The following is a 27,422-nucleotide window of genomic DNA, read 5'->3' on the forward strand; positions in this document are numbered from 1 at the left end:
GGCTGTGGCAGACTAGTTTGTAAGGTAGCTGTCCCAATTTTAACACAAATTTCCATATGTTAATAAGGACAATTTTTCAGGGTCAACTGGGATGAGTATGCCTTCTTTGTATACCAACTTGGGTTGTATGACTGGTTTTATTCTTGTTATAGTTTCTGCAGTATTTTTGATACAACTGAGTGGCTTCCTGAGCTACTTCAGCAGGTAGTTAAGTGTCAACCAAATTGCTTTGGGCATGAAGTCAGACCAGATAACAATTACAGATTTCCTTCCTTAATGGACATTGTAATACTTTTGGGTCCTAAAAAATTCTTTCATACCTTAGCAGTGTCTGATATATTTGCAGAATTTAATTGTTCTTCCTGGATTTTCCAGGGCTTTTCACTACTGCCAGAACCAGTAGGAGCTTCAATCCATTCCATCTCCGAATCCTTGAGCATAAAAATAAATTAAATTAATTACTCACCATTAACTTTGATAAATGTATGAATAGTACCCAATTAACATAATTTCAAGGGTTTTCACAGTTAAAATCTGCAACATTTTCGAATAACTTATTTCACCTATTCAATGTTGCATGAGCAGCTTACACTAAAACCAAAGACAAAATAGCAATTATTTCACACCCTAATGCATTTAATTTCCCTCTGCAATCCTAACCATTCAGTGCTGAACTTAAAATTACTATCTAGCCATAGTCATTTTTACATTTCAAAGACAGATTTAATTATCTCTTTCTCAAGACACTTAATGTAACTTTTTTCCTTACCATAAATTCATAAACTCTAAAATTCTCCAAAACCAAAGTAAGTTAATTAGAAAATATTCAAGATCACTCTGTCAATTTTAAAATCTTCTAAATATCAAACAATTATTTTTAAACTGTATTGTTTCATAGGTCAATATTAATAATAGGATTAAATGTGGGCAGCACAGTGGTTAGCACTGCTGCCTCACAGTGCCAGGAACCCGGGTTCAATTCCCAGCTTGGGACACTGTCTGTGTGGTGTTTGCACATTCTCCCCATGTCTGCATGGGTTTCCTCTGGGTGCTCCGCTTTCCTTCCACAATCCAAAGATGTGTGGGTTAGGTGGATTGGCTATGCTAAATTGCCCCTTAATGTCAGGGGACCAGCTAGAGTAAATGCATGGGATTACGGGAATAGGGCCTGGGTGGGATTGTGGTTGGTGCAGACTCAATGGGCCGAATGGCCTCCTTCTGCACTGTAGGATTCTATGAAATGTATATTTAAGTTAGGATGCATCAACAGATAAACTTTATTTTTTTTAAATATAATTGTATGATACTTAGGGCTGAGTAAGATAATGGTTCAAAAAGGTAAAGTAGTTGAAGTAGTAGATAGCAAGTTAGTTCAAATGTAGACATTCACAACATTGACAGACATTTATTCATTAAATAAATTTTGTACAGAAGTATTAGATGCACATTAACATAATTTACTCTAGGACAGACTTATATAACTGTTAATCCAGGCATCAGTTCTTTTCTCTGTTTGCAGGCTTAGAACTACTGCTGTCACAAATTTAGTAAATAACATTTTATCGCAGATTTAATAAAATTGTAAAGCTAATGAATTTCAGTTTGAGAATATAAATATCTACATATCTTTTAAAGCAATAGCTCTACATGTCATACAGTAAAAAGGGGCCCAGAACAATAGCAGTGGATCTGATCATCCAACTGAATTTCATACTGGTATGAATCACTTACTTGAGAATGTTTAGTTATCCAAGGTCACAGTGGGTGCAAAGGTCTAATTATCAATTAAATTTTACAGCGGGACAATTAATATATACAAATCTCTTGAATTCTATTACTTTAGATGTGAGAATGGCCACTGATTTATTAAAGAATATGTTTCAATTTATAAATCATAAGTAACATTAAATTAATCCATCATAGCATGCTTTGAAATACATTCTATATTGATGGTCTGGGCAATGTTTTAAAAACAATACATTGACATGCCATCTTATAAAGCTTAGTTTTCCACACTGCCTCATAAAAATAAATATTTAAAATCCTTCTGTGTGTTGACATGTACTCATCACTCCTGTGCTCATTAACTGACGCTGGCTCCTGGTCCACTAACACCTTGATTTTAAGATTCTCATCCTTGTGCTTAAATCTGTCCTTGACTGTATTATTTCCAAACTCAAAGCAGCCTCACAACCTTTCAAGAAATCTGTATCCCTTCAAATCTGGCCTCTCGTGCACCCCTCTATTGCTTTGGTTCACCATTGACCATGCCTTCAGCTGTCTAGGTCCTAAGCCCAGGAATTTCCCAACTGAATTACTTCACCACTCTTTTCTTGTTTAAGATGCTCCTTAAAACCTACTTCTTTGACCAAGCTATTGATTATCTATCCTAATATCTCCTCAAGTGGCCTGTTATCAAATTCTGTCTGATAATGCTCCAGTGAAGTACTTTGGGACATTTTAATTAAAGTTTTATTTATTAGTCACAAGTAGGCTTATACTAACACTCCAATGAAGTTACTTTGAAAATCCCCTAGTCGCCATACTCCAGCGCCTGTTCGGTTACACTGAGGGAGAATTTAGCATGGCCAATGCACCTAACCAGCACGTCTTTCGGACTGTGGGAAGAAACCAGAGCACCCGGAGGAAACCCACGCAGACACGGGGAGAAAGTGCAGACTCAGCACATAGAGTGACCCAAGCCAGGAATCAAACCCGGGCCCCTGGCGCTGTGAGGCAGCAGTGCTAACCACTGTGCCACCCTTACTATGTCAAAGGCTCTGGAAACCCAAGTTCTTGTTTCCAGCAACAATTTGAAGTTTGAATCAATAAATAACATAGTGACACTGAGCTATATCTGTCAACTCACACCCTCCTCTTTTACATCACTGATCCAGAACATCTCCATGCCAAGAACCAAATGGTGGAGGCTACGCTGAAACACTGTCCTTTTGTCTATATGTCTTGGGTTTGAATTCATCCAAGACACCTGGGATGTAAATCGCCCGTCTCCACTAATTGGAAAGTCTCGATCCATTTCTTAATGGATACTTGCCAACAATGCAAAACAGTCCACAACTTTGCCGATGCCTTTGTATACTTGTCAACCTCACTCAAACAGCTCAAGTGATTCGTGTCAGAGCTCGAAATGTCATATTGCTCCAGTAACGGTCTCCCCCTGAAGCTGGGATAAAGACACGTCCATTTCATAAACACCACCTAAGCTAACTAAACGTCCCTATCCAATGTCAGCATGGTAGGGGGAAATCTCATCCTCTTCATTTCTAGCTCCATAGCAGTCTAAATTACTACAGAATAGTTGTGACATGAAAACAAGTTTTTTTAAAAATTGCAGTTGTGTATTCTTTTCAATTTGAAGCAAACAATTACAACAACATAAAAACTTGCTGCAAGAAGCTTTGCTTTCTTGCCTTAAGCATATACATACAGAGGAACTTTCACTGAATTCATCAGCCTTTTCCTTCAGTTTATTCTTTTTCTTTTTTTCTTTTTTTCCTTTCTTTGACTTTTTCTCCTTTTTCTTCTTGTATTTAACAGAATGTTCCTGTAAGAAGCACATTTTAACTGTTTAAAAATTCCCACCTTTTTTAGTCTATCCATCAAAAGTATTGAATGTTCAGCCAGTCAGTACATCAAGCTTCTGAACAAACCAAAATGATTCCATGATACGGGATCATCTGCAGTGCCAGGATCAAAGTCGTACAGGTTTCTAACAAACACAACGTGAACAAAAACCGATTTATGTGAACAATAATACCAGAATGTGTGTATGTATATATATTATATGTATATATAAAGGAAATTACAGCAGATCAAAACATGTGAAAATACCTATGCCATGGCTGCATTTGCCAATAATTTTCTGTTTATTTCATTGTTATATTTGTGGAACATTGGTAACACAATGTTCCCATTGTGTTCACATACACTCAAGCATTATTCATTGTGAAACAATTTAGTGACATTCTGACATATTATGGGGCTACATAAAGTTACTTTATTTGTTATTTTTTTCATTGACCTCCCCAATAGCTAGTACAAAATCTTCTAGTTTAAAAAAAAACATCTTAATACGTGTCAGCCTTGCCTCAGTAGCAGCACACTTGCCTCTTAAGGATTATGGGTTCCAATCTTTCTCTAGCAACCTGAATACATAATGTAGACTGACACTTCAATAAAGCACTGAGGAAGTGCTGCACTGTTGGAGGTGCCACTTTCAGACATAACATTATTCTAAGACCCAGTCTGCCCTCTCAAATGGGGTAAGAGGTCTCACAACACCAGGTTAAAGTCCAACAGGTTTAGTTGGTAGCACAAGCCACTAGCTTTCGGAGCGCTGCCCCTTCATCAGGTAAATGGGAGTTCTGTTCACAAACAGGGCACATAAATACACAAACTCAATTTACAAAATAATGGTTGGAATGCGAGTCTTTACAGGTAATCAAGTCTTAAAGGTACAGACAATGTGAGTGGAGAGAGGGTTAAGCACAGGTTAAAGAGATGTGTATTGTCTCCAGCCAGGACAGTAAGTGAGATTTTGCAAGCCCAGGCAAGTTGTGGGGGTTACAGATAGTGTGACATGAACCCAAGATCCCGGTTGGGGCCGTCCTCATGTGTGCGGAACTTGGCTATCAGTCTCTGTTCAGCGACTCTGCGCTGTCGTGCGTTGTGAAGGCCGCCTTGGAGAACGTTTACCTGAAGATCAGAGGCCGAATGCCCGTGACCGCTGAAGTGTTCCCCAACAGGAAGAGAACACCCTTGCCTGGTGATTGTCGAGCGGTGTACATTCATCTGTTGTCGTAGTGTCTGCATGGTCTCCCCAATGTACCATGCCTCGGGACATCCTTTCCTGCAGCGTATCAGGTGGACAACGTTGGCCGAGTTGCAAGAGTATGTACCGTGTACCTGGTGGATGGTGTTCTCACGTGAGATGATGGCATCCGTGTCGATGATCCGGCACGTCTTACAGAGGTTGCTGTGGCAGGGTTGTGTGGTGTCATGGTCACTGTCCTCCTGAAGGCTGGGTAGTTTGCTGTGGACAATGGTCTGTTTTGAGGTTGTGCGGTTGTTTGAAGGCAAGAAGTGGGGGTGTGGGGATGGCCTTGGCGAGATGTTCGTCTTCATCAATGACATGTTGAAGGCTCCGGAGAAGATGTCGTAGCTTCTCCGCTCCGGGGAAGTACTGGACGACGAAGGGTACTCTGTCCACCGTGTCCCGTGTTTGTCTTCTGAGGAGGTCGGTGCAATTTGTCGCTGTGGCACATCGGAACTGTCGATTGATGAGTCGAGCGCCATATCCTGTTCTTATGAGGGCATCTTTCAGCGTCTGGAGGTGTCTGTTGCGATCCTCCTCATCCGAGCAGATCCTATGTATACAGAGGGCTTGTCCATAGGGGATGGCTTCTTTAACGTGTTTAGGGTGGAAGCTGGAGAAGTGGAGCATCGTGAGGTTATCCGTGGGCTTGCGGTACAGTGAGGTGCTGAGGTGACCGTCCTTGATGGAGATGCACGAGTCCAAGAATGCAACCGATTCCGGACAGTAGTCCATGGTGTGTCTGATGGTGGGATGGAATTTGTTGATGTCATCTTTTAGTTGTTTCAGTGTTTGTTCACCATGAGTCCAAAGGAAGAAAATGTCATCGATGTATCTAGTGTATAGCATCGGTTGAAGGTCCTGTGCGGTGAAGAGGTCTTGTTTGAACCTGTGCATGAAGATGTTGGCATATCGAGATGCGAATTTGGTCCCCATGGCTGTTCCGTGTGTCTGGATCAAGAACTAGTTGTTGAAGGTGAAGACATTGTGGTCCAGGATGAAGCGGATGAGTTGTAAAATTGCATCTGGCGATTGGCAGTTGTCGCATTGAGTACTGAGGCAGTTGCAGCAATGCCATCGTCATGGGGGATGCTGGTGTATAGTGTCGAGACATCCATTGTGATGAGGAGTGCTCCTGGTTCAACTGCTCCATGTGTGCTGAGTTTCTGTAGGAAGTCCATAGTGTCGCGACAAAAGCTCTGGGTTCTTTGTACAATGGGTTTCAGGATGCCCTCGACAAAGCCGGAGAGGTTCTCGCACAGGGTCCCATTGCCTGATATGATGGGACGGCCAGGTGTGTTTGCCTTGTGTATCTTCGGGAGGCAATAGAGATCTCCAACGCGGGGAGTACGTGGGATGAGAGCACAGAGGGTGCTCTGAAGGTCCGGATCAAAAGGTCTTGATCAGTCTGTTGAGTTGACGGGTTGTGTTCTTTGGTCGGATCTGCGGGTAACTGTCTGTAGTGTTCTTCATTGTTCAGTTGTCGGTACACTTCTTTGCAGTAATCCGTTCTGTTCAATATGACAATGGCCCCTCCTTTGTCTGCTGGTTTGATGACAATGTTGCGGTTGGTCTTGAGAGCGCGGCTGGCGTTGCGTTGTGCTTGGGTGATGTTCGGGGCTGTCTTGTGAGTGCGGCTGATTAATCTGGTGTTGACGCACCTCTTGACGGCTTGGGCATACATGTCAAGTCAACATCTCAAATGGGACCAGAGCAGAAGATACCTGGGAACACCACCATCTGGAGGTTCCCCTCCAAATCATTCACCATCATGACTTGGAAATATGTCGCCATTCCTTCACTGTCACTGGATCGAAATCCTGGAACTCCCTCCCTAACAGCACTGTAAGTGCAACTACCCTCACGAATGCAGCTGTTCAAGAAGACAGCTCATTACATACCTTCTCAAGGGCAACTAGGGATGGGTAGTAAATGCTGGTCTAGCCAGCAACACCCACATCCCATAAATGAATTTTTTTTAAAGCCTACGACATGGTGCAATATCTAGCACCTTTTGGAAGTTGATGTACACCACATCAATCGCATTACCCTCATCAAAGCTTCCTGCTACCTCATCAGAAAGCAAAATCAGACCAGTTTAACACTATTTGCCTTGAACAAATCCATGCTGACCTTCCATAATCAATCCAAATTTCTCCAAGTGATTTTGTTCTGAATCATCATTTGTATAAGTTTTCTCACCACCAAATTGACTGAACTGTAGACAGAAGACAGTAACGAGTGATAATATCACTAGAGTGGTAATCCAGAGGCCCAAGTTAATGCTCCGAGGGAAATACAGGTTCAAATTCACCACGACAGTTGGTACAATTTAAATTCAATTCATAAATCTGGAATTTTAAAAAGCTAGCGTTAGTAATGGTGGCCATGAGACCACACTGCTGTGAGTTGGAATCACATGTGGGCCAGACAAGGCAAGGATGGCAGATTTCCTTCCCTAAATGATGCTGGTGAACCAGATGGGATTTTACACTAATCAGTGATAGTTGTCATGCTCACCATTACTGAAATGAGTTTACTTCAACTCGGACTGCCTCAACAACAGGCTCAAGAGCTTCAAGTTTTTAGGTGCCCAGATCACCAACAACCTATCCTGGAACCCCCAAGCCGACACTATTGTCAAGAAAGCCCACCAACGCCTCTACTTTCTCAGAAGACTAAGGAAATTTGGCATGTCAGCTACGACTCTCACCAACTTTTACAGATGCACCATAGAAAGCATTCTCTCTGGTTGTATCACAGCTTGGTATGGCTCCTGCTCTGTCCAAGACTGCAAGGAACTACAAAAGGTCGTGAATGTAGCCCAACCCATCACGCAAATCAGCCTCCCATCCACTGACTCTGTCTACACTTCCCACTGCCTCAGCAAAGCAGCCAGCATAATTAAGGACCCCACGCACCCCGGACATTCTCTCTTCCACCTTCTTCCATCGGGAAAAAGGTACAAAAGTCTGAGGTCACGTACCAACCGACTCAAGAACAACTTCTTCCCTGCTGCTGTCAGACTTTTGAATGGACTTACCTTGCATTAAGTTGATCTTTCTCTCCACCCTAGCTATGACTGTAATACTACATTCTGCACTCTCTCCTTTCCTTCTCTGTGAACGGCATGCTTTGTCTGTATAGCGTGCAAGAAACAATACTTTTCACTGTATGTTAATACATGTGACAGTAATAAATCAAATCAAATCAACTGTTTACGTCCCAGGGTTTCAATCTCGTCCCCCGAGACTAAATTTCCCTGGGTTCCTAAGACTGCGCTCCAGCACCAATTTACAGGTACAACCTCAGTCTTCAGTTGTGCTGCACAGCACATCACTCTTCAAAGGGTTATCCTTTCCGCAACAGTCTGCAGCAGAGGGTCACCAACTTTCCACTGCCTTTTCAGTGCTCCAGGACTTCGCCAAAGCCCTCATGACTTGGAGCATGTCAACTATAGTGCTTATGCTGCTTGGTGCTTCTTTCTTAGCTCCTCTCCTCTATGGTTCCTACTGGTAATCTCCGATTCAGTTGGCTCTTTCCCCTGGTTCGCTCTCTGGGGCCTATTTCCCTGTCCCTTCTCCTGGGTTCCCTTTCTGGAAATTCTCCCTGTCCCGGGCACCTCACTCCTGGGATCCGTGATCAGGTTTTGGTGCAATTCCTTCTGCATTGGGCACTTGTCCCCGTCCAAAGAGCTCAGCGCTGGACTGTGCAAGGGTTGTCTGCTCCCAATCTGCACAAATGCGGAAGCTCCCGAGGCATGCGGGGATTTGTAAATCCCAGCCGCCACTCAGGAAACAGGAATTGGGAAATCAACAATGTGTATTGGGTCACTGGATACCTTCCGTGACCAGTGAGCACAGCATGAAATCTTGTTTCATACTCTATCATTTGATTTAATCTAAAAACAAAAAATGCTGGGAATAAACCAGCAGGTCTGACAGCATGTGTGGAGAGAGAAACAAAGGCAACGTTTCGAGTCCGTATGACTCTTCCGCCAGCTCTGCTTCTCTCTCCACAGATACTACCAGATCTGCTGAGCTTTTCCAACATTTTGTTTTTATTTCAGATTTCCAACATCTGCAGTATTTTGCTTTTATTTGATTTAATATTTTCATTTTAGTTTTTTATTTTGCTTGCCTACCCAAGTCATGGCTTCCTTTAAAAGGGAGGCATTTGATGTAACATGATCAGGCTTTATTTTAATTCCATATTCTACCAAATGATACAGGCTGAACACGGACATTGGGAGTCAAGTGAAAGTTAATATCACAGCTGAAGGAAGAAGTTATTTGGAAGAAATTGGGCGGCACGGTGGCACAGTGGTTAGCACTGCTGCCTCACAGCACCAGGGACCTGGGTTTGATTCCTGACTTGGGTCACTGTCTGTGTGGAGATCGCACATTCTCCCCATGTCTGCGTGGGTTTCCTCCGGGTGCCCCGTTTTCCTTCCACAATCCAAAGATGTGCAGGTTAGGTGAATTGGCCATCCTAAATTCTCCCTCAGTGTACCCAAACAGACGGCGGACCATGGCGACCAGAGGATTTTCACAGTACCTTCATTGCAGTGTGAATGTAAGTCTACTTGTGACCAATAAATAAACTTTAACTTTTTATCCACATTGTATATACCCAACTTAGAAGTTATAGTGGCCACAAAAAATATATATATTTTTTTATGTATTGCAAATAATACAAGTTCCCTATATCAATGTTCCAGAATTTCCCTTCTCGATTCCAATTATTCAGAAAGTATTTGATTATATCAATGCAATTAATAAAATTGCTGCCTTCTCCTTGATGAAAGAAATTGTTAGTTTCCAATTGATGTATTTACACTGAGACATTTAAATATAGGCGGGAATACACTGTCATAATGTTGATCTGAAATTAAGGACTGAGAAATTCCATTGCCTCTTTAAGACTTACTTCATTTTAATTATTTGCAATTTAAATTTCATATGATCATTAATCTGCTTCATGGCAACATTGATAATGTCAATTTTGATCAAATTCTTGGGAAAATCAACTGGGAAATGTAGAAGCATATCTTTCATTAACATTTACGACAAGCAAAATTAAATTTTAATTGCACGTAATTAAAATGAAGAATGCTCAAGTGGCAAGGGAATTTCTCTCTAATTTCATATTAGCATTATGTCAATGTCTTCACACCTGTGTTCAAATCTATGAATATAAACACGTTAATTGGAGACTAACTTATTTTTTAAATGATTGAACTCAGAACACTTTGTTTGATGAACGTTCTGCACAGAGCTGGACAAAATCTTTGATTTCTTGACTGGTGGATCAGTCTTTGTAACACTAATTTCAGATAATTATCAATCTCCTTAATAAATTAAATCTAAGCAGGCTTGATAAGAGGCACATACAAACATAATTCAGTTGAAAATTTATAATCTATTTTGATTTTTCAGTTTATTAGAACACAGCCATACAGAGTAGTAAAGGCCAACTTTAAGACTCCACTCTCTGCTTAGTTGCGAGCTTCAGCACTCCTTTGCTAAGGAGGAACAAATAAAAAGCTGTTTGGTTCAGCTGCAATGTCTCATGTGGCCTTACAGTTTGGTGAAATTTACTGTTGAGGAACCAAGGTAGCCAATGCCATGGAATCATAATCCAGCATGAGGCTGTGCCTTGAGGAGATTCATAATCCAGCATGAGGCTGTGCCTTGAGGAGATTCATAATCCAGCATGAGGCTGTGCCTTGAGGAGATTCATAATCCAGCATGAGGCTGTGCCTTGAGGAGAGCAAAGAAAACATAGTAGCAAAAATTTGCTCATTGCTCATAGAACCATAACTGGTCTTTTTAAATCTGTGACAATATTTAAAAGGGGAGTTTTCTTATTTCTGTTTTATGTTACTCGTAAATCTTCATTAAACAAGTTACATCTTTCAATGCTTTACTGGAATTCTATTTCTTCCTTTTGAAAAAAATATATAAATTGCTTCTCTTACAGCAGAATACTTGGTTAGGTAATCTCTGAAGGCTAAAATCTTTCCAGTATTACCCAATGCTGTAATGTTTAAAATTTCACTGAAACGATCTTTGATTTGATTTATTATTGTCACATGTATTAGCATTGTTTCTTGCGCGCTATACAGGCAAAGCATACTGTTCATAGAGAAGGAAAGGAGAGGGTGCAGAATGTAGTGTTACAGTCATAGCCAGGGTGTAGAGAAAGATCAACTTAATACAAGGTACGTCCATTCAAAAGTCTGATGGCAGCGGGGAAGAAGGTTGGTACGTGTCCTCAGACTTTTGTATCTTTTTCCTGACGGAAGAAGGTGGAAGAGAGAATGTCTGGGGTGCGTGGGGTCCTTAATTAAACTGGCTGCTTTTTCAAGGCAGCGGGATGCGTAGACAGTGTCAATGGGTGGCGGGTTTGAATGATGGACTGGGCTTCGTTCATGACCCTTTGTAGTTCCTTGTAGTCTTGGACAGAGCAGGAGCCATACCAAGCTGTGGTACAACCAGAAAGAATGCTTTCTATTGTAGATTTGTAAAAGCTGGTGAGAGTCGTAGCAAACATGCCAAATTTCCTTAGTCTTCTGAGAAAATAGAAGCGTTGGTGGGCTTTCTTAACGATAGCATTGGCATGGAGGGACCAGGACAGGTTGTTGATGATCTGGACACCTAAAAACCTGAAGCTCTCAACCATTTCTACTTCGTCCCCATTGATGTAGACAGGGGAATGTCCTCCACTATGCTTCCTGAAGTCGATGACTATCTCTTTCGTTTTGTTGACATTGAGGGAGAGACTATTGTCGTCGATCAGTTCACCAAACTCTCCATCTCTTTCCTATACTCCGTCTCATCATCGTTTGAGATCCAACCAACTAGGGTGCTGTCATCAGCAAACTTGAAAATCAAGTTGTTCGAGGGGAATTTGGTCACACAGTCATAGGTGTATAAGGAGTATAGTAAGGGGCTGAGGACATCGGTTTTTGGGACACTGGTGTTAAGGATGATCGTGGAGGAGGTGTTGTTGCCTATCCTTACCAATTGTGGTCTGTGGGTTAGGAAGTTCAGGATCCAGTAGAAGGAGGAGCTGAGCCCCAGGCTACAGAGTTTGGAGTTGGGTTTCGTACAAATAATGGTGCTAAAGGCATAGTATTGACATAGATGGTCCTGTTCAGTTTCTGGTCGATTGTAACCCCCAACATTTTAATAGTGAGCGATTTGGTGATGGTAATGTCATTGAATGTCAAATGGTGATGGTTGGATTCTCTCTGGTTGGATATGGTCAGTTCCTGTCACAAATTATACTCATCAGCCCAGGCCTGAATATTGGCCAGATCTTGCTGCGTGTGGACATGAACTTATTCATTACCCAAAGAGCTGTAAATTATACTGTGCATCATCAGCACACACCCCCACTTCTAACCATATAATGGAGGGAAGATCAGTGATAAAGCAGCTGAAGATGGTTGGGTCTAGGATACTACCTGGAGAAACTCTTGTCCTGATATCCTGGGACTGGACCTCCAATAATATCACTTTTTTTGCTTGGTTCTTTGTGCTTCTGCTGTTTGGCATCCACGTAGTCCTATATCGTAGCTTCACCAGGTTGGCACCTCATGCCTGTGGCTGCTCCTGGCATGCCCCCCTGTACTCTTCGTTGAACCTAGGCTGATCACCTGGTTTGGTGGTACTGGTAGAATGGGAGATATGCTGGCCATGAAGTTACAGATTGTGGTGAAATACAAGTCTGCTCCTATAGATGCCCAGGCTTGATTTGCTAGATCTGTTCAAAATTTATCCCATTTAGCATGATGGCCTCAGAACATGATGAAGATGGGACTTTGTCTCAACAAGAGAATGCAGTAGTTACACCTACCAATATTGTCACAGGCAGATGCAACTACGATAGGTAAATTGGTGAAGACAAGGGAAAATACGGGGTTTTTTTAGCTCTTGTTGGTTTCCCCGCCATCTGCTGCAGAGCCAGTCAGGGCTCAGCCAACTTAGTCAGTAGTGGTGCTACCAAACCACTCTTGGTGGTGGACATTGAAGTCATTTTGTACCCTTACCACGCTCAGTGCTTCTTCCATGTGGTGCTCAATATGGAGAAGTACTGATTCATCAGCTGAGTAAGAGGTTTTGTTGCCCATGTATGATAGATGCCATGAGATTTCATGGGGTCCAAAGTCAACGTAGAGGACTCCCAAGATAAATCCCTCCCTATTGTATACCATTGTGTCCATGATCCTACTAGTGGGACAGGACATATCCAGGGATGATGTTGGTGGTGTCTAACATGTTGTAAGGCATGATTTTGGCACAGGTCACCAGCTGTTGCTAAGGAGAGGCTTGCAGGGTCGACAAGGCTGGGTGTGTTATTGTTGTTTTCAGTGTCAAGGTTGATACTGGCAGGTCTGTCCAGTTTCATTCCTTTTTGACTTTGTAGCAGTTTTATACAATTGAGTGGCTTGCTAGACCATTTCAGAGGGCAGTTAAAAGTCAGCCACATTGCTATGGGTCTGGAGTTGCACGTAAGCTAGACCAGTGTCACAAACCACGCTGATGTTATCTGCGAGGGTCTACCAACTTGAAACACCAGTTCGTGGTGATGTATAGTTTTGGTTTTGTAGTGGTGTGAGTCACATGAAAGCCCAGTGAGAATAACTATTCATTAAATTTAAAGGACAAATGAGACTACAATACTCTACAGCAATTAAGTATATGAACTACTAAACACACACACACAGTTTGTGTAGAAATTCCCTCCTTATTCCAAAATATATCTACAATCCCTGAACTCCTCAAGAATTCCCCCTTCCCAAACAACATTCAAAATAAATAAATCTGTAAGTCAAATCCAGTTTATAGTTAGCTCACAATACAAGGCTAAGGATCAAGTTTTTTCCTGGTCCTGTGATGATATTTAAACTGCAATAACGAAGGCTTTTGCACTGCCTTGGCTCTAAGACCTAGATGTGGACCCAGCCTCCTGACTGAGAGTTGTGGACTGACCCTTCAGGATGTTAGATGTGAACTTGCCTCTCAGCTGCTAGATGTAAAATGGCCTGTCTGCTTCTGAGGGTGCTGGCAATTGTACAATTTTTCCGCTTTAATTCTTCATTCTGTGTACTTAGCTGTCTACATCTCTCAAATTCCATCACTCTAGAAATTAACATGTGTATACCTCCACTGATCTCTCAGTCATCTAGGTGAGCTTTTTCCTACTAATAGGGCAATTTACACCTATTTCTGTCTTGATGCCTGCTGATTTCATTACTGGGAAAACTACATCTCATCATGTTTTTTGAATGCTGACTGTTGCTGGGTAGATTTCTACTTATTGCTGGGCAGATCACATCCTATCCTGCCTTGTTAAATGTGTGTTACTGCTGTGACTTGGCAGATCCATGACACTAGGTAAGGACGGAAGATGTCCATCCCTAAAGGATATTAGTGAACCAGATGTTTTTTTTTCATGAAATGGTTTCGTTATCAGCAACACTGAAACTAGCTTTTAATTCAATTCCACCAGCTGCCATGGTGGGATTTGAACCGATGTCCCCAGAACATATAATCTGCCCCCCTCTGGATTACCAGTTTAGTACCATTATGACTATCCCAAACTTGTCTGATCATTTTTCTAGCCTATCAATCTATGTTAAACTTCTGGTTGGCGGTGACCCACAAGATGTTAATGACTGGAGATGGTGGTGATGTTTTTAATTTTTAAGAACAAAGAACAGTACAGCAGAGGAACAGGCCCTCGGCCCACCATGCCTGACCCGATCATGTTGTCCTACCTGGACCAACTGCCTGTATCACTCTATACTTCGCCTGTTTATGTGCCTATCCAGGTAAGTCTTAAACGTCGCTAATTCAACCACCTCACTTGGCAGTGCATTCCAGGCCCCCACCACCCTCTGTGTAAAAAAACTTCCCCCGCACATCTCCACTGAACCTTCCCCCCCTTACTTTGAACTTGTGCCCCCTTATGATTGTCATTTCTACCCGGGGAAAAAGCTTCCAACTGTTCACCTTATCTACACCCCTCAAAATTTTATAAACTTCTATCAGGTTGCCCCTCTGCCTCCATCTTTCCAGGGAGAACAATCCCAGTTTATTCAATCTCTCCTCATAGCTAATACCCTCCATACCAGGCAACATCCTGGTAAACCTTTTCTGTACTCCCTCCAAAGCCACCACATCCTTCTGGTAGTGTGGCAACCAGAATTGGACACAGTATTCCAAATGTGGCCTAACCAACATTTTATATAACTGTAACATAATTTGCCAACTTTTATACTCGATGCCCCGGCTGATGAAGACAAGCATGCCATATGCTTTCTTCACCACCTTTCCCACCTGTGCTGCCACTTTTAAGGATCTGTGGATCTGTACTCCCAGATCTCTCTGTGTGTCTATGCTCCTGATGGTTCTGCCATTTATTTTGTAGCTCCCACCTGAATTGGCCTGCTCCACCAGAGGCCCAAACATCCTAGACCACTGCTACACAAATATCAAACTTGCCTACTACTCTATCGCCCACCCACACTTTGGCAAATCAGGCCACAAGGCTGTGCTCCTGCTCCCGGCTTACAGGCAAAAACTGAAGCGGGAGAATTCATCAAAGAAAGTCATGCAACTTTGGTCTGAGGAATCGGATGATCTCCTACGGGGCTTTCTGAAGTGGACTGGTCAGTATTTAAAAACTCTGCGACCAACCTGAATGAGTACGCCACTACAGTAACTGACTTCATTAGCAAGTGTGTAGAAGACTGTGTGCCAAAGAAGCAAATCCGCGTGTTTCCCACCGGAATCCATCGATGAACAGGGATATCCACTGCTTGCTGAAGTCCAAGTCTGAGGTGTTCAAGTCAGGTGACACTGACCTATCCAGGAAAGCCAGATACGATCTAAGGAGATCCATCAAAGATACCAAAAGATAGCACTGGACCAAGCTAGAGTTTCAGACTAGCCACACCAACCTTCGCCAACTATGGCAAGGTCTGCAAGACATAACAGGCTACAAGATGAAGGCATGTAAGATCACCGGCTCCAACGCACCCCTCCCTGATGAACTCAATGCACTCTGCGCCCGTTTTGAGCAAGAGATCAGCGAGAGCATGCCCTCCACTCTGGGAGCCCGGGATGGACCTGAATCTGGGGTCACCATTGCAGATATCAGAGCAGCTTTCTTGAAGGTCAACCCACGGAAAGCGACTGGCCCGGATGGGGTACCCGGATGTGCACTCAGATCCTACGCGGATCAGCTGGCGGTGATATTCACAGACATCTTCAACCTCTCCTTACAACAATCTGAGGTCCCTATCTGCTTCAAGAAGACGACCAAAATCCCGGTACCTAAGAAAAACCAAGCAGCGTGCCTCAATGACTATCGGCCGGTGGATCTGACATCCATTATTATGAAGTGTTTTGAAAGGTTAGTCATGGCACAAATTAATTCCAGCCTCCCGGACTACCTGGATCCACTACAGTTTGCCTACCGCCGCAACAGGTCCACAGCAGACACCATTTCCCTGGCCCTGCACTCAACCCTGGAACACCTAGATAACAAGGACACCTATGTCAGACTCCTATTTATTGACTACAGCTCAGCCTCCACCACCATTATCCCCACGAAACGCATCTCCAAATGCCGTGGCCTTGGCCTCGGCACCTCCCTCTGTGACTGGATCCTGAACTTCCTAACTCACAGACCACAATCAGTAAGGATAGGCAACAACACCTCCTCCACGATCATCCTCAACACCGGTGCCCCGGTGTGTTTTCAGCCCCCTACTATACTCCTTATACACCCATGACTGTGTGGCCAAATTCCCCTCCAATTTTCAAGTTTGCTGACGACATCACCGTAGTGGGTCAGATCTCAAACAATGACGAGACAGAGTATAGGAATGAGATAGAGAATCTGGTGAACTGGTGCAGCAACAATAATCTCTCCCTCAATGTCAACAAAATGAAGAAGATTGTCATCGACTTCAGGAAGCATAAAGGAGAACATGCCCCTGTCTACATCAAAGGGGACGAAGTAGAAAGGGTCGAGAGCTTCAAGTTTTTAGGTGCCCAGGTCACCAACAACCTGTCCTGGTCCCCCATGCTGACACTACAGTTAAGAAAGCCCACCAATGCCTCATCTTTCTCAGAAGACTAAGGAAATTTGGCATGTCAGCTACGACTCTCACCAACTTTTACAGAGGCATGTTTTGTCTGTATGGCGTGCAAGAAACAATACTTTTCACTGTATGTTAATACATATGACAATAATAAATCAAATCAAAATGCATCACCTCGCATTTGTCCAGATTAAATTCCATCTGCCATTTCTCTGCCCAATTTTCCAGCCTATCTATATCCTGCTGTAGTCTTTGACAATCTTCATCACTATCCACAACTCCAGCAAAAGGAGGTGGCCAGATATTCTCACATTCAAAGTGGTCATTGCACAGCCCGTGCATGGCATGAGTATTATTTGTCACCTGTCAACCCAAACCTGAATGATGACCCTGTGTTCTTGTCTGATCTGTTCTTCTTCTGGCTGCTCACTCTGCTGTTGCCTCTGTTCCTGGATTCGCTGGTGCTGAACTCCCACTGAAGTGCCCAGTTCCATCTAGTGGCAGATGTTGGTAGTGCAAGCAGTTCTGGGACTTTGATAACAGCATTGACCAATTTCTGACACTAGATCAAGCCTGGTCAATCCTGAAGTACTGGTACCTGTATGGTGAGTGTATTTTTTATTGGATATTGTATTGTACTTATTTTATATTTAGTGACGTATTTTAGTTTGCAAGGAATGCAAAGGAACGTTGGCATTTTCAACTTGTACATTGTTCTTTTTGGGTGGGAAATGTCCAAAGGAACCTAATTTTGCTTTCACATTGATTCCTCTGGGAACCTATGGTTCACTTGACGTTGTTTCACTTGCGACTTTCAGGAACATAACCACAGCTTTAAGTGAGGACTTATTGTATCTTAATTCCGGGAGAGAGGGAATGCTTTGAACCAAAATGCAGGAAAAGTGATGAGATTTTTGGATGAGCTGGTTTACTGATGGCAGAGACAGGGAGATCAACCAGGAAATAATGGTGTAATCATCTGCTGTTGCCACAGATATGAATGAAGGTGTCAGCAGCAAATGCACTAAATTAAGGGTGGAGGTTGGTTACATTACAGAGGTAAAAGCAGGGAGATCTTTGCGATGGAGATAGAGTGTAGTTGTTGACTATAATGCTGGAAGGGTGCAAATGAGCTAGTTCAACATGACAAGTCATCAGGCAGGTTCCACTGCATCCACCAGGCAAACACTAAGTAATCACATGCAGGGATCTGGAGTTTAGAGCAAGAAAATGATTGCTTACAGCAGAGACTAAAGACCACAGTTTCAGTCTTCCCAATATTTAGCTAGAGGAAGTAGTGGTGCATCCAAAACTGGATGTCTGAAAAGCAAGTACAGCAGAGATTGAGAGCAGTCATTCTTAAAATTTATAATACAGTATTCACTGTTCACAATGTGGTCCCCTCTATACTGGGGTGATCGCTTTGAACACTTCCATTTAGTCTGCTCAAATATGATCCTGAGTCATCGGTTGCTTAGCATTTTAATTCTCCATCCATTCAGACCTCTCTCTTTGCTCTAATGAAACTCAAAAGAAGTTTAAATAACAGTACCTTATAGTTCAATTAGATGCATTATAGCCTTTTGTATTCTGAGTTCAACAATTTTAGATCAAAACAACTTTTCCAAATAACAACTTGCTGGTAATGCTACTGCTGTTCCATTTACAGCTTATCTAGACCAATCTGCTATTTCCTTATTTGTCCCATTACAACCCCCTTTGAGCTTACACCATCATCCCTTTGCAGCATGTTACTTTTCCATCATCCTAGGTTTTATTCCTTTCAACAGATCTTGCCTTCCAGGGTGGTCTTCACATACAGCCATTTATAAGTCAATACAAGCACATTCAACTTTATGTGTGTATTCCCTGCTACCATCAACTTGCACCTACAAATTTGCAGGACCAAAAACAAAATTACTGCAGATGTTGATCTAAAATAGAAACAGAAAATGATGGAATTACTCAGCAGGTCTGACAACATCTATGAAGAGAGGAGCAGAGTTAACATTTCAGCTTGTGACCTTTCATCAAAACCTACGTTATCTGTACATATCAACGGGACAATCAAACTGTCTTCCAATTGAAAGGTTAGTGGATACAATTTCATTAGCATAAAGAGGAAACAAATGCAGTTTTATTTGATTAACCTTTCACAAGCTCTAAACCTCTTCCAAAACTTACCTCCTGCGGGTCCCCCACCTTCAGTAAGCGAGCCTTCTCCTATGTTGAACTCTCTTCCTAAGCCCTTGCTACCTATCTTAAGAACATAAGAACATAAGAAATAGGAGCAGGAGTAGGCCATCTAGCCCCTCGAGCCTGCCCCGCCATTCAATAAGATCATGGCTGATCTGACGTGGATCAGTACCACTTACCCGCCTGATCCCCATAACCCTTAATTCCCTTACCGATCAGGAATCCATCCATCCGCGCTTTAAACATATTCAGCGAGGTAGCCTCCACCACCTCAGTGGGCAGAGAATTCCAGAGATTCACCACCCTCTGGGAGAAGAAGTTCCTCCTCAACTCTGTCTTAAACCGACCCCCCTTTATTTTGAGGCTGTGTCCTCTAGTTTTAACTTCCTTACTAAGTGGAAAGAATCTCTCCGCCTCCACCCTATCCAGCCCCCGCATTATCTTATAAGTCTCCATAAGATCCCCCCTCATCCTTCTAAACTCCAACGAGTACAAACCCAATCTCCTCAGCCTCTCCTCATAATCCAAACCCCTCATCTCCGGTATCAACCTGGTGAACCTTCTCTGCACTCCCTCCAATGCCAATATATCCTTCCTCATATAAGGGGACCAATACTGCACACAGTATTCCAGCTGCGGCCTCACCAATGCCCTGTACAGGTGCATCAAGACATCCCTGCTTTTATAGTCTATGCCCTTCGCAATATAGGCCAACATCCCATTTGCCTTCTTGATCACCTGTTGTACCTGCAGACTGGGCTTTTGCGTCTCATGCACAAGGACCCCCAGGTCCCTTTGCACGGTAGCATGTTTTAATTTGTTTCCATTGAGATAGTAATCCCATTTGTTATTATTTCCTCCAAAGTGTATAACCTCGCATTTCTCAACGTTATACTCCATTTGCCATATCCTCGCCCACTCACTCAGCCTGTCCAAATCTCTCTGCAGATCTTCTCCGTCCTCCACACGATTCACTTTTCCTTCATCTTCTCAACTTAAAAGCCCCCTTAAAGTTTCCATCTGTCTTTGCTCATCATTAATCTTCATAGTCTATTTTCTCCATTATGAAATGCCCTTAGATATTTATTTAAATGCAATAAAAGTACAAATTATTGTTGTTCATGCAAAAAAAAATCAATACCAATATCATCCAAGATATTTAATTTAACAACTCAGACCACTTCCAGCTCTTTCGCCATTACAGTAAATCAATAAAACCTTAGGAGGAATTAATTGAAGCAGTTACCCAGTTAGGATATTAAAAAATAACACTTTTAATACCTCTGAAAATTCCTCCAGTCGCTCATTCACTTCTGGTAACATCCATGTGTCCTCACCACGTAAGTGTTGGAGCTGCTTCTGTTGCTCTTCTTTTTGATATTTGGCTTGAGCCTACAATGGAATGAGAAAAGGTTCTGTTAAGACATTAATGCTGAAGATTCTCTATATATAAATCTTAATATTCAGCATTTTCCAAGTGAGAAAGAGCAATGGAAAAGCGTTAGAATTAACAATACAACTATAAGCATTAGAATTATTAGAACAACAGAAATGCAATAGAAATAGAAGCATTAAAATGTTTAAGTTTTATGTTTATTTTTTAGTGTCACAAGTAGGCTTACATTAACCCTGCAATGAAGTTACTGGGAAAATCCCCTAGTCGCCACACTCCAGCGCCTGTTCGGGTACACTGAGGGAGAATTTAGCACGGCCAATGCACCTAACCGGCAAGCCTTTCGGACTGTGGAAGGAAACCAGAGCACCCGGTGGAAACCCACACAGACACGGGGAGAATGTGCAGACTCCGCACAGACAGTGACCCAAGTTGGGAATTGAATTCAGGTCCTAGGTGCTGTGAGGCAGCAGTGCTAACCACTGTGCCATTATGCCGCTCCAGAGAGATTGCAGAAGTTGGTGCAGAGGGACCTGAACGTCCGTGTACATGAATCACGGAAAGTTAATATGCAGATACCGCAAGTGATTAGGAAGGCAAACGGAATATAAAAAGGGAATGCAATATAAAAGTAAGGATGTTTCATTACAGTTATACAGGGCATTGGTGAGACCACATCTGAGGTAGTGTATAGTTTTGGTTTCATTATTTAAGAAAGGATATAGGTATGTTTGAAGCAGTTCAGACAAGGTTCACTTAATTGATACCTGGAATGGAGGATGATGGAAAAGTAACCTATACCTCAGGGTATAGGTTCAGTAAAGATGGATAAGTGAAACAATTCTAATTTCTTCTTTATAATGTTGCATGACTGTTTTATGTTTCAAGTTTTTTTAATATCTATGGTGTTGCCTGGTTGTGATCAGGTATTCTAACTTAATTCTTCAATCCTGAAAATTCTGAAATCCAGAAATGACTTGGTCTCAAGCATTCCAAACTGGAGAGGTTACAGTGTATCTGTTATTGGAAATCAATGTTACATTTTAGAAGTCTTCTTCACTTTTTCTTATGATTCAATTTTTATTAAGACCAAGCTTAATAAATGTTGTCATATAATATCCAATCACTCCTTCATTGCTCAGATTGTTTATTCACAATGTTGCAGAATTCGTATCACTACTGTTCCAGATATAAAACAACAATCTTTGAATATGTTTGTTGCAGAGACTCTTATACATAAAAAAAGAGGGCCAAAATCTAAAATTGAGATAAAATAGAATCATACAGCACAGGAGATTGTGCAGTTCATCGGGTCAATGTCAGGTCATTTTCTCTTCTTGCTCCACACTGAACCAAAGTTGGGTCATCTGGCTTGATGGCGATGGAGGATTGAGGGATAAGGAGTGCCATGAGGTTACAGGTTGTGTTATACCATTCAGTAGCAGCTATTGGCCCACAGCACCTCATGGACACTCACTTTCAGACTGCTACACTGAATCTCAATCCATTCCATTCAGCAGCGTGGTGGTGTCACAAAACAAAATGAAGGGTGTTTATTCTCAGCATAAAGACAGCAATTTGTCTCCATGAGACGGTACAGTGGTCACTCCTACAAATGCTGTCATGGATTAATGTGCGTCCAAAATGCAGCGAGCTTGGTGAGGAACAGGTCAACAAGGTTATTCATGTGTTTGTTCTCTCACCACCAGCCACAAACCCAGTCTGGCAGCCAAGACCTTGATGACTCATCCAACTTGGTTAGTTGTGGTACGACTGAGTCACTTTTGGTGACACACATTGAAATTTCCCAGCCAGAGTAAATTCTATGCCTTTGATACCCTTAGTGCTTTCTCCAACATGGAGGAGTACTGATTCATCTGCTAAGGAAAGATGATAGAAGATAACCAGCAGGAGGTTTCCTTGTGCATTTTTGACCTGAAGTCTTGAGATTTCATGGGGTTCAGTGCCAATGTTGAGGACTCTTGAGGCCCACTCCCCTTGACTGCATACACTGTGCCTCCATATCTAGAGGCAAGGGCTACACCCGGCTATGATGGAATCATCTAGGACTTTTAACTGCTCTACTCTGCCATTACTGCAGTTATCACAACTGGAAAGTAAGGTAAAGTTAGGATCATCTTGGCCTGGATGCCCCTTCAATTGAACAGCCTGGCAACACTAATTTCCAAGGCTCACATGATGAGTAGCTATCTGGGTGAGGAATGACATTTTCAGTAAAGGAGGGGAGAAGATAGAAAATAAGTAGTTATTAAAATAAACTATGAAAACGCCATTAAAATAATTATGAAACCAAACAACATTTGGCAAATGGTTAGTGCTCAGATACTTCCTAAACCTTCGTCAGTTAAACTTATGTTATAAAAGTTCCTAAAAACTAAAAGCCTGGGAGGCATAACATTTCCACATTCTAATCAATCAAAATAAGTAAAAGCAGCAATCTATTACCACTCAGTTACATTTTCCTATATAGCATTTTCTGCCTAGGTTTAGATGACAACTATTGTGACCAACCAAAACCCGTAACTGGTACTTAGATTAACACAAAAGCGATAAGCAGCTGGTGCAGCTTCTTCTGTGACTTAGTTCACTGCTCTCACCAATTTACCGGTTTTAGTCAGAACATAAGATGGAGGCATCTCAGGGTAGCACCCTCAGGGAGTAGCAAAGTGAAGAGCAATTGCAGTCACCTCAGAATGCAAGAAGTGCTTCACGTTGGCCAACAAAAGATGCTGGCAGACTGGCTGAGTTTTTGCAGCATCCCCTGTTCTTACTTTTAGTATTTTGTTCCTGTTTTTAATCATGGTGTATCCTATGTTATTGATCTCAGCCATTCACTTCGGTTTCTCAATTTAAAAAAAAACAGATGGACAAAAGCAGTACAGAGGCAGAAAGAAATCAGAGGGGTAAACAGAATGCGGAAAGGAATGCACATAGCAGCTCAGTAATTTAACAAAGTCCCTTAATACTGTGAACCTCAAGGCAGAAACGCAGTTCAATCTATTCCTGATTTGTCAAGACAGTAGCTTGCATTAAAAAATAAGTTTAAATTATTCAATAATTTTAATCAATGCAAATAACTGAAAGTGGAAAATTAGTGTCCCAAAAATGTAATCAGATTAATTTAAGTGGCTTTGAATTAAGAGTCAACTATGTTACACAATTACAATATTCTGCACCAAGATGGCCTTCTGGCTACCAATGTACCAATATATATTTCCCCTTTCTACAGGGATCTTTCAAAATAAATTCCTTTAAAACAAAAATCCTCTTCAGCAAAGTCTGCACTGTGGCTCGTCATAAGCTAAAGACTCTTGGTGAAAATCTAAGATTTCAACTGTCAGTTTCAAATTCTGGAATGATTAAATAGTTAACTGGTTCAGGCAGTGTATTGTTTTTGTCTATATTATGAACCAAGGAGGAGAAACATTCATTTTGTGAAAAAAATATCCCTGTTCTAAAATATTCAGACTTATATTTGCATTCATTAGGATTTTACTGAAATCACCAACTTTTTTTCTTTCTAAACTCGCAGTCGTGATATTATTATGCTTTTAGTTAATCAAAAATAAACACATGGGCTTTTGATTTTCTGAATGAATTTAATGCAAATGAAAATTCTAATCCATTATTTCATGAAAATGAAAATGAATAAATATTTATTTCCAAACCGCTTGACAAATTACGCAGAATGGTGTTGCTGCGCAATCATGGAATGCAGCCTTGTAATGGATCAATAATTTCCATTTCCCCAATGGAAGCATTTAATATTGCAACATGGTCAATCAAGATTATTACCATATGGATTGTACTAACTGACACAAATCATTCATGACAAAATTTTATGCACTCTTAAATTAAACCAAGCAAAATTAATACATTCAATCAAAAATCACAAAAGGCTTAGTAATTTAAGTTTGAAGATGTAGAGGACCATAATGAAATAAAGATAGGCATGTGGTTTACATCTGCATCAACATCTCTGACTTTAAATATTCTACTCAGAACTTAAGAATTTCATAAATGTAAATGGATTGTTAGGCTCTCATTAGAAAACTACAAAAGGCAATTTTAAAACTAATAGTCTTTAAGTATAGGAATATCTTTGACAGCAGGTGCTGATAATTATTCTGCTGTCGGCACTTACAGCTCCTCTCGAGCCACCTTCTGTTTCTTTGCGTGAAGCATTACAACCCTCTGTCTTGCACAATCATCCCTCTTGTCAGTTAATCACCTCTGCCCTCCTCCATATCAGACATGCCCTTTTGTTCTTCCCACTCTTTTGACCCCCTGATGAATCAGTACTCCTCCATGTTGAACACCAATTGGAAAAAGCACTGAAAGTCACAAGGCACATAATGTACTCTAGGTGAGAAACTTCAATGTTCAATCACCAAGCGTGGCTCGGTTGCACCGCTCCTGACCGGACTGCTGAGACCTTATGGACAGACTGGGCCTGCAGCAGGTGGGGAGAGAACCAACAAGAGGGTCATGCTTGACCTCATCGTCATCAATTAACCTGTCACAGATGGATCCAAACAGAATTGCTCAAAGCAGTATTGTTCACCACGCAGCCCTTGTGGAGATAAAATCCCATCTTCACATTGAGGATACTGCCCATCGTGTTGTGTGGCACTACCATTGTGCCAAATGTGAGAGATTGCAAGCAGATCTAGTAACTCAAAATGGGCATTCATGAGGTGTTGTGGGCCATCAACAGCAGAAGAAATGTATGCAACTACAATCTGTGTAGCCTCATGACCTGGCATATGCCCCACTCTACCATTACCACTAAGCCAAGGGATCAACCCTGGTTCAGAGTGTATACTAGGAGCATCACCAGGCAGACCCAAAAATAAGGTATCAACCTGGTGAAACTACAACACAGGACTACTTGCATGCCAAACAGCAAAAGTAGCATATGTTAGGTGGAGCTAAGTGATCTCACAACCAATGGATCAGATCCAAACTCTACAGTCTTGCCACATTCAGTCGTGAATGCAGTGGACAATAAAACAACTAACTGGAGGAGGAGGCTCCAGAAATATTCCCAATCTCAATGATGGGACAACCCAGCACATCAGTGCAAATGAGAAGGCCAAAGTTTGTGTAACAGTCTTCAGCTAGAAGTGCAGAGTAGATGATTCATCTCGGCCTCCTCCTGGGATTCCTAGCTTCTCAAATACCGGGTTTTAGCCAATTCAATTCACTCCACATGAAATCAAGAAACAGCTGAACATTTTATAATAGTAATTACAATTCGCAATGGTATTGTAGACTTGTGCTCCAGAACCAGCTGCACTCTTAGCCAAGCTATTCCCAAACAGCTACAACACTGGCATCTATCCAGCAATGTGGAAAATTGCCCAGCTATGTCCTGTACACAAAAAGCAGGACAAATTCAACCTGGCCAATCATCACCCTATCAATCCACACTCTATCATCAACAAAGTGATGGAAGGGGTTGTCGAAAGTGCTATCAAGAGGAACATACTCAGCAATAGCCTGCTCATTGGTGCTCAGTTTGCATTCCAACAGGCCCACTTGGCTCCTGACCTCATTGCAGCCTTGGTCCCAACATGGACAAAAGAGCTGAACTCTAGAGGTATGGGGAGAGTGATTGCACTTGACATGAAAGCATCATTTGACTGGGTGTAGCATTGAGGAGAATTTGTAAAACTAAAGTCAATGGGAAGCTGGAGACAAACTCTAGTTGTTGTCACACCTAATACCTTTCAAGGGCAATTAGGGATGGGCAATTAAATGCTGGCTTAGCCAACAATGCCCACATCAAGTGAACGAATAAATAAAGTCATGAGATTTCCCCTAATAATCTGTAAATATGCATAATATAGCTTATTTATGGCAGCACGGTGGCATAGTGGTTAACACTGCTGCCTCATAGCACCAGGGACCCGGGTTCGATTCCTGGCTTGGGTCACTGTCTGTGCAGAGTCTGCACATTCTCCCCGTGTCTGTGTGGGTTTCCTCCCACAGTCTGAAGGATGTGCTGGTTAGGTGCATTGGCCATGCTAAACTTTCCCTCAGTGTACCCGAACAGGCACCAGAGTGTGGCGACTCGAATTTTCACAGTAACTTCATTGCGGTGTTAATCTAAACCTACTAGTGACACTAATAAACTTTTAAACTTATTTTAAGTTTTATTTGGAGATTAATTCTATTTATGTGTTTTTTCATCAATAGAGTTTCCTGAGAAAGGTGATTTAAGGTGATTTCCACCGCCATGATGTGACAAACCACACAAGAAAGTATGTTTGTGCTGTGATTATTGGATGTTTATTGAGAAATAATCTGGAATTCATTGCTAAAAATTCTGTGTTTAATGAATATGATGTTTCAAACTGTAATTGTGGCGATACAAAAGCTGCACCGTAAACTAGCAACCCCCACTCCAAAATACTTTTTCTGGCTTACTCACCTCACATGATATACAAGATGCTGTTTAACAAGGGCAGCAGGAACCCCAACATCTACCACCAAAATTGGTGACACTTCCACCAACCCAATTTCCAGGTGGTAACTCAGCCACCAGGGCTCCCGACTCCACAGAGGTCATGTAATAGGTGCGTTTTCTCCCGTCCATAAGAGCTGCTAATCAGGGGCCAGCAATTCTCCATTACCAGCAATGCCACTGGCACTGGTCTGTAATATACTTGGGCCTTCACTAGGATTCATCATTAGATCCATGGACACAGGTAATGGAGGGTGGGATGTGGGTTGCAAGCAGGCATTGGGGTGGAGGGGGTGTTGTCAGAGAAAAGGGCAAGGGTGTGGGACACCCTTCAGACCCCCCCCATTTCAGATACAAGGTTCCTCAATCAGGCACTGTCTCTTTGAAC

At 42.1% G+C, this 27,422-nt stretch overlaps 1 protein-coding gene across 1 annotated transcript in view; it reads right to left on the reverse strand.

Moving 5' to 3' along the window:
- Positions 1 to 27,422, reverse strand: part of cwf19l2 (CWF19 like cell cycle control factor 2) — a 131,043-nt gene that overhangs the window by 86,405 nt on the left and 17,216 nt on the right. Inside the window, exons 2-4 of the mRNA XM_078222041.1 lie at positions 20,433 to 20,543; positions 3,449 to 3,565; positions 321 to 431 (exon numbers count right to left, since the gene is read on the reverse strand). Coding sequence (XP_078078167.1) covers positions 321 to 431; positions 3,449 to 3,565; positions 20,433 to 20,543 — 339 coding nt within the window. The remainder of the gene's footprint in view (positions 1 to 320; positions 432 to 3,448; positions 3,566 to 20,432; positions 20,544 to 27,422) is intronic.

This window comes from Mustelus asterias, chromosome 10, assembly GCF_964213995.1.
Source record: "Mustelus asterias chromosome 10, sMusAst1.hap1.1, whole genome shotgun sequence".
NCBI classification, from domain to species: Eukaryota; Metazoa; Chordata; class Chondrichthyes; order Carcharhiniformes; family Triakidae; genus Mustelus; species Mustelus asterias.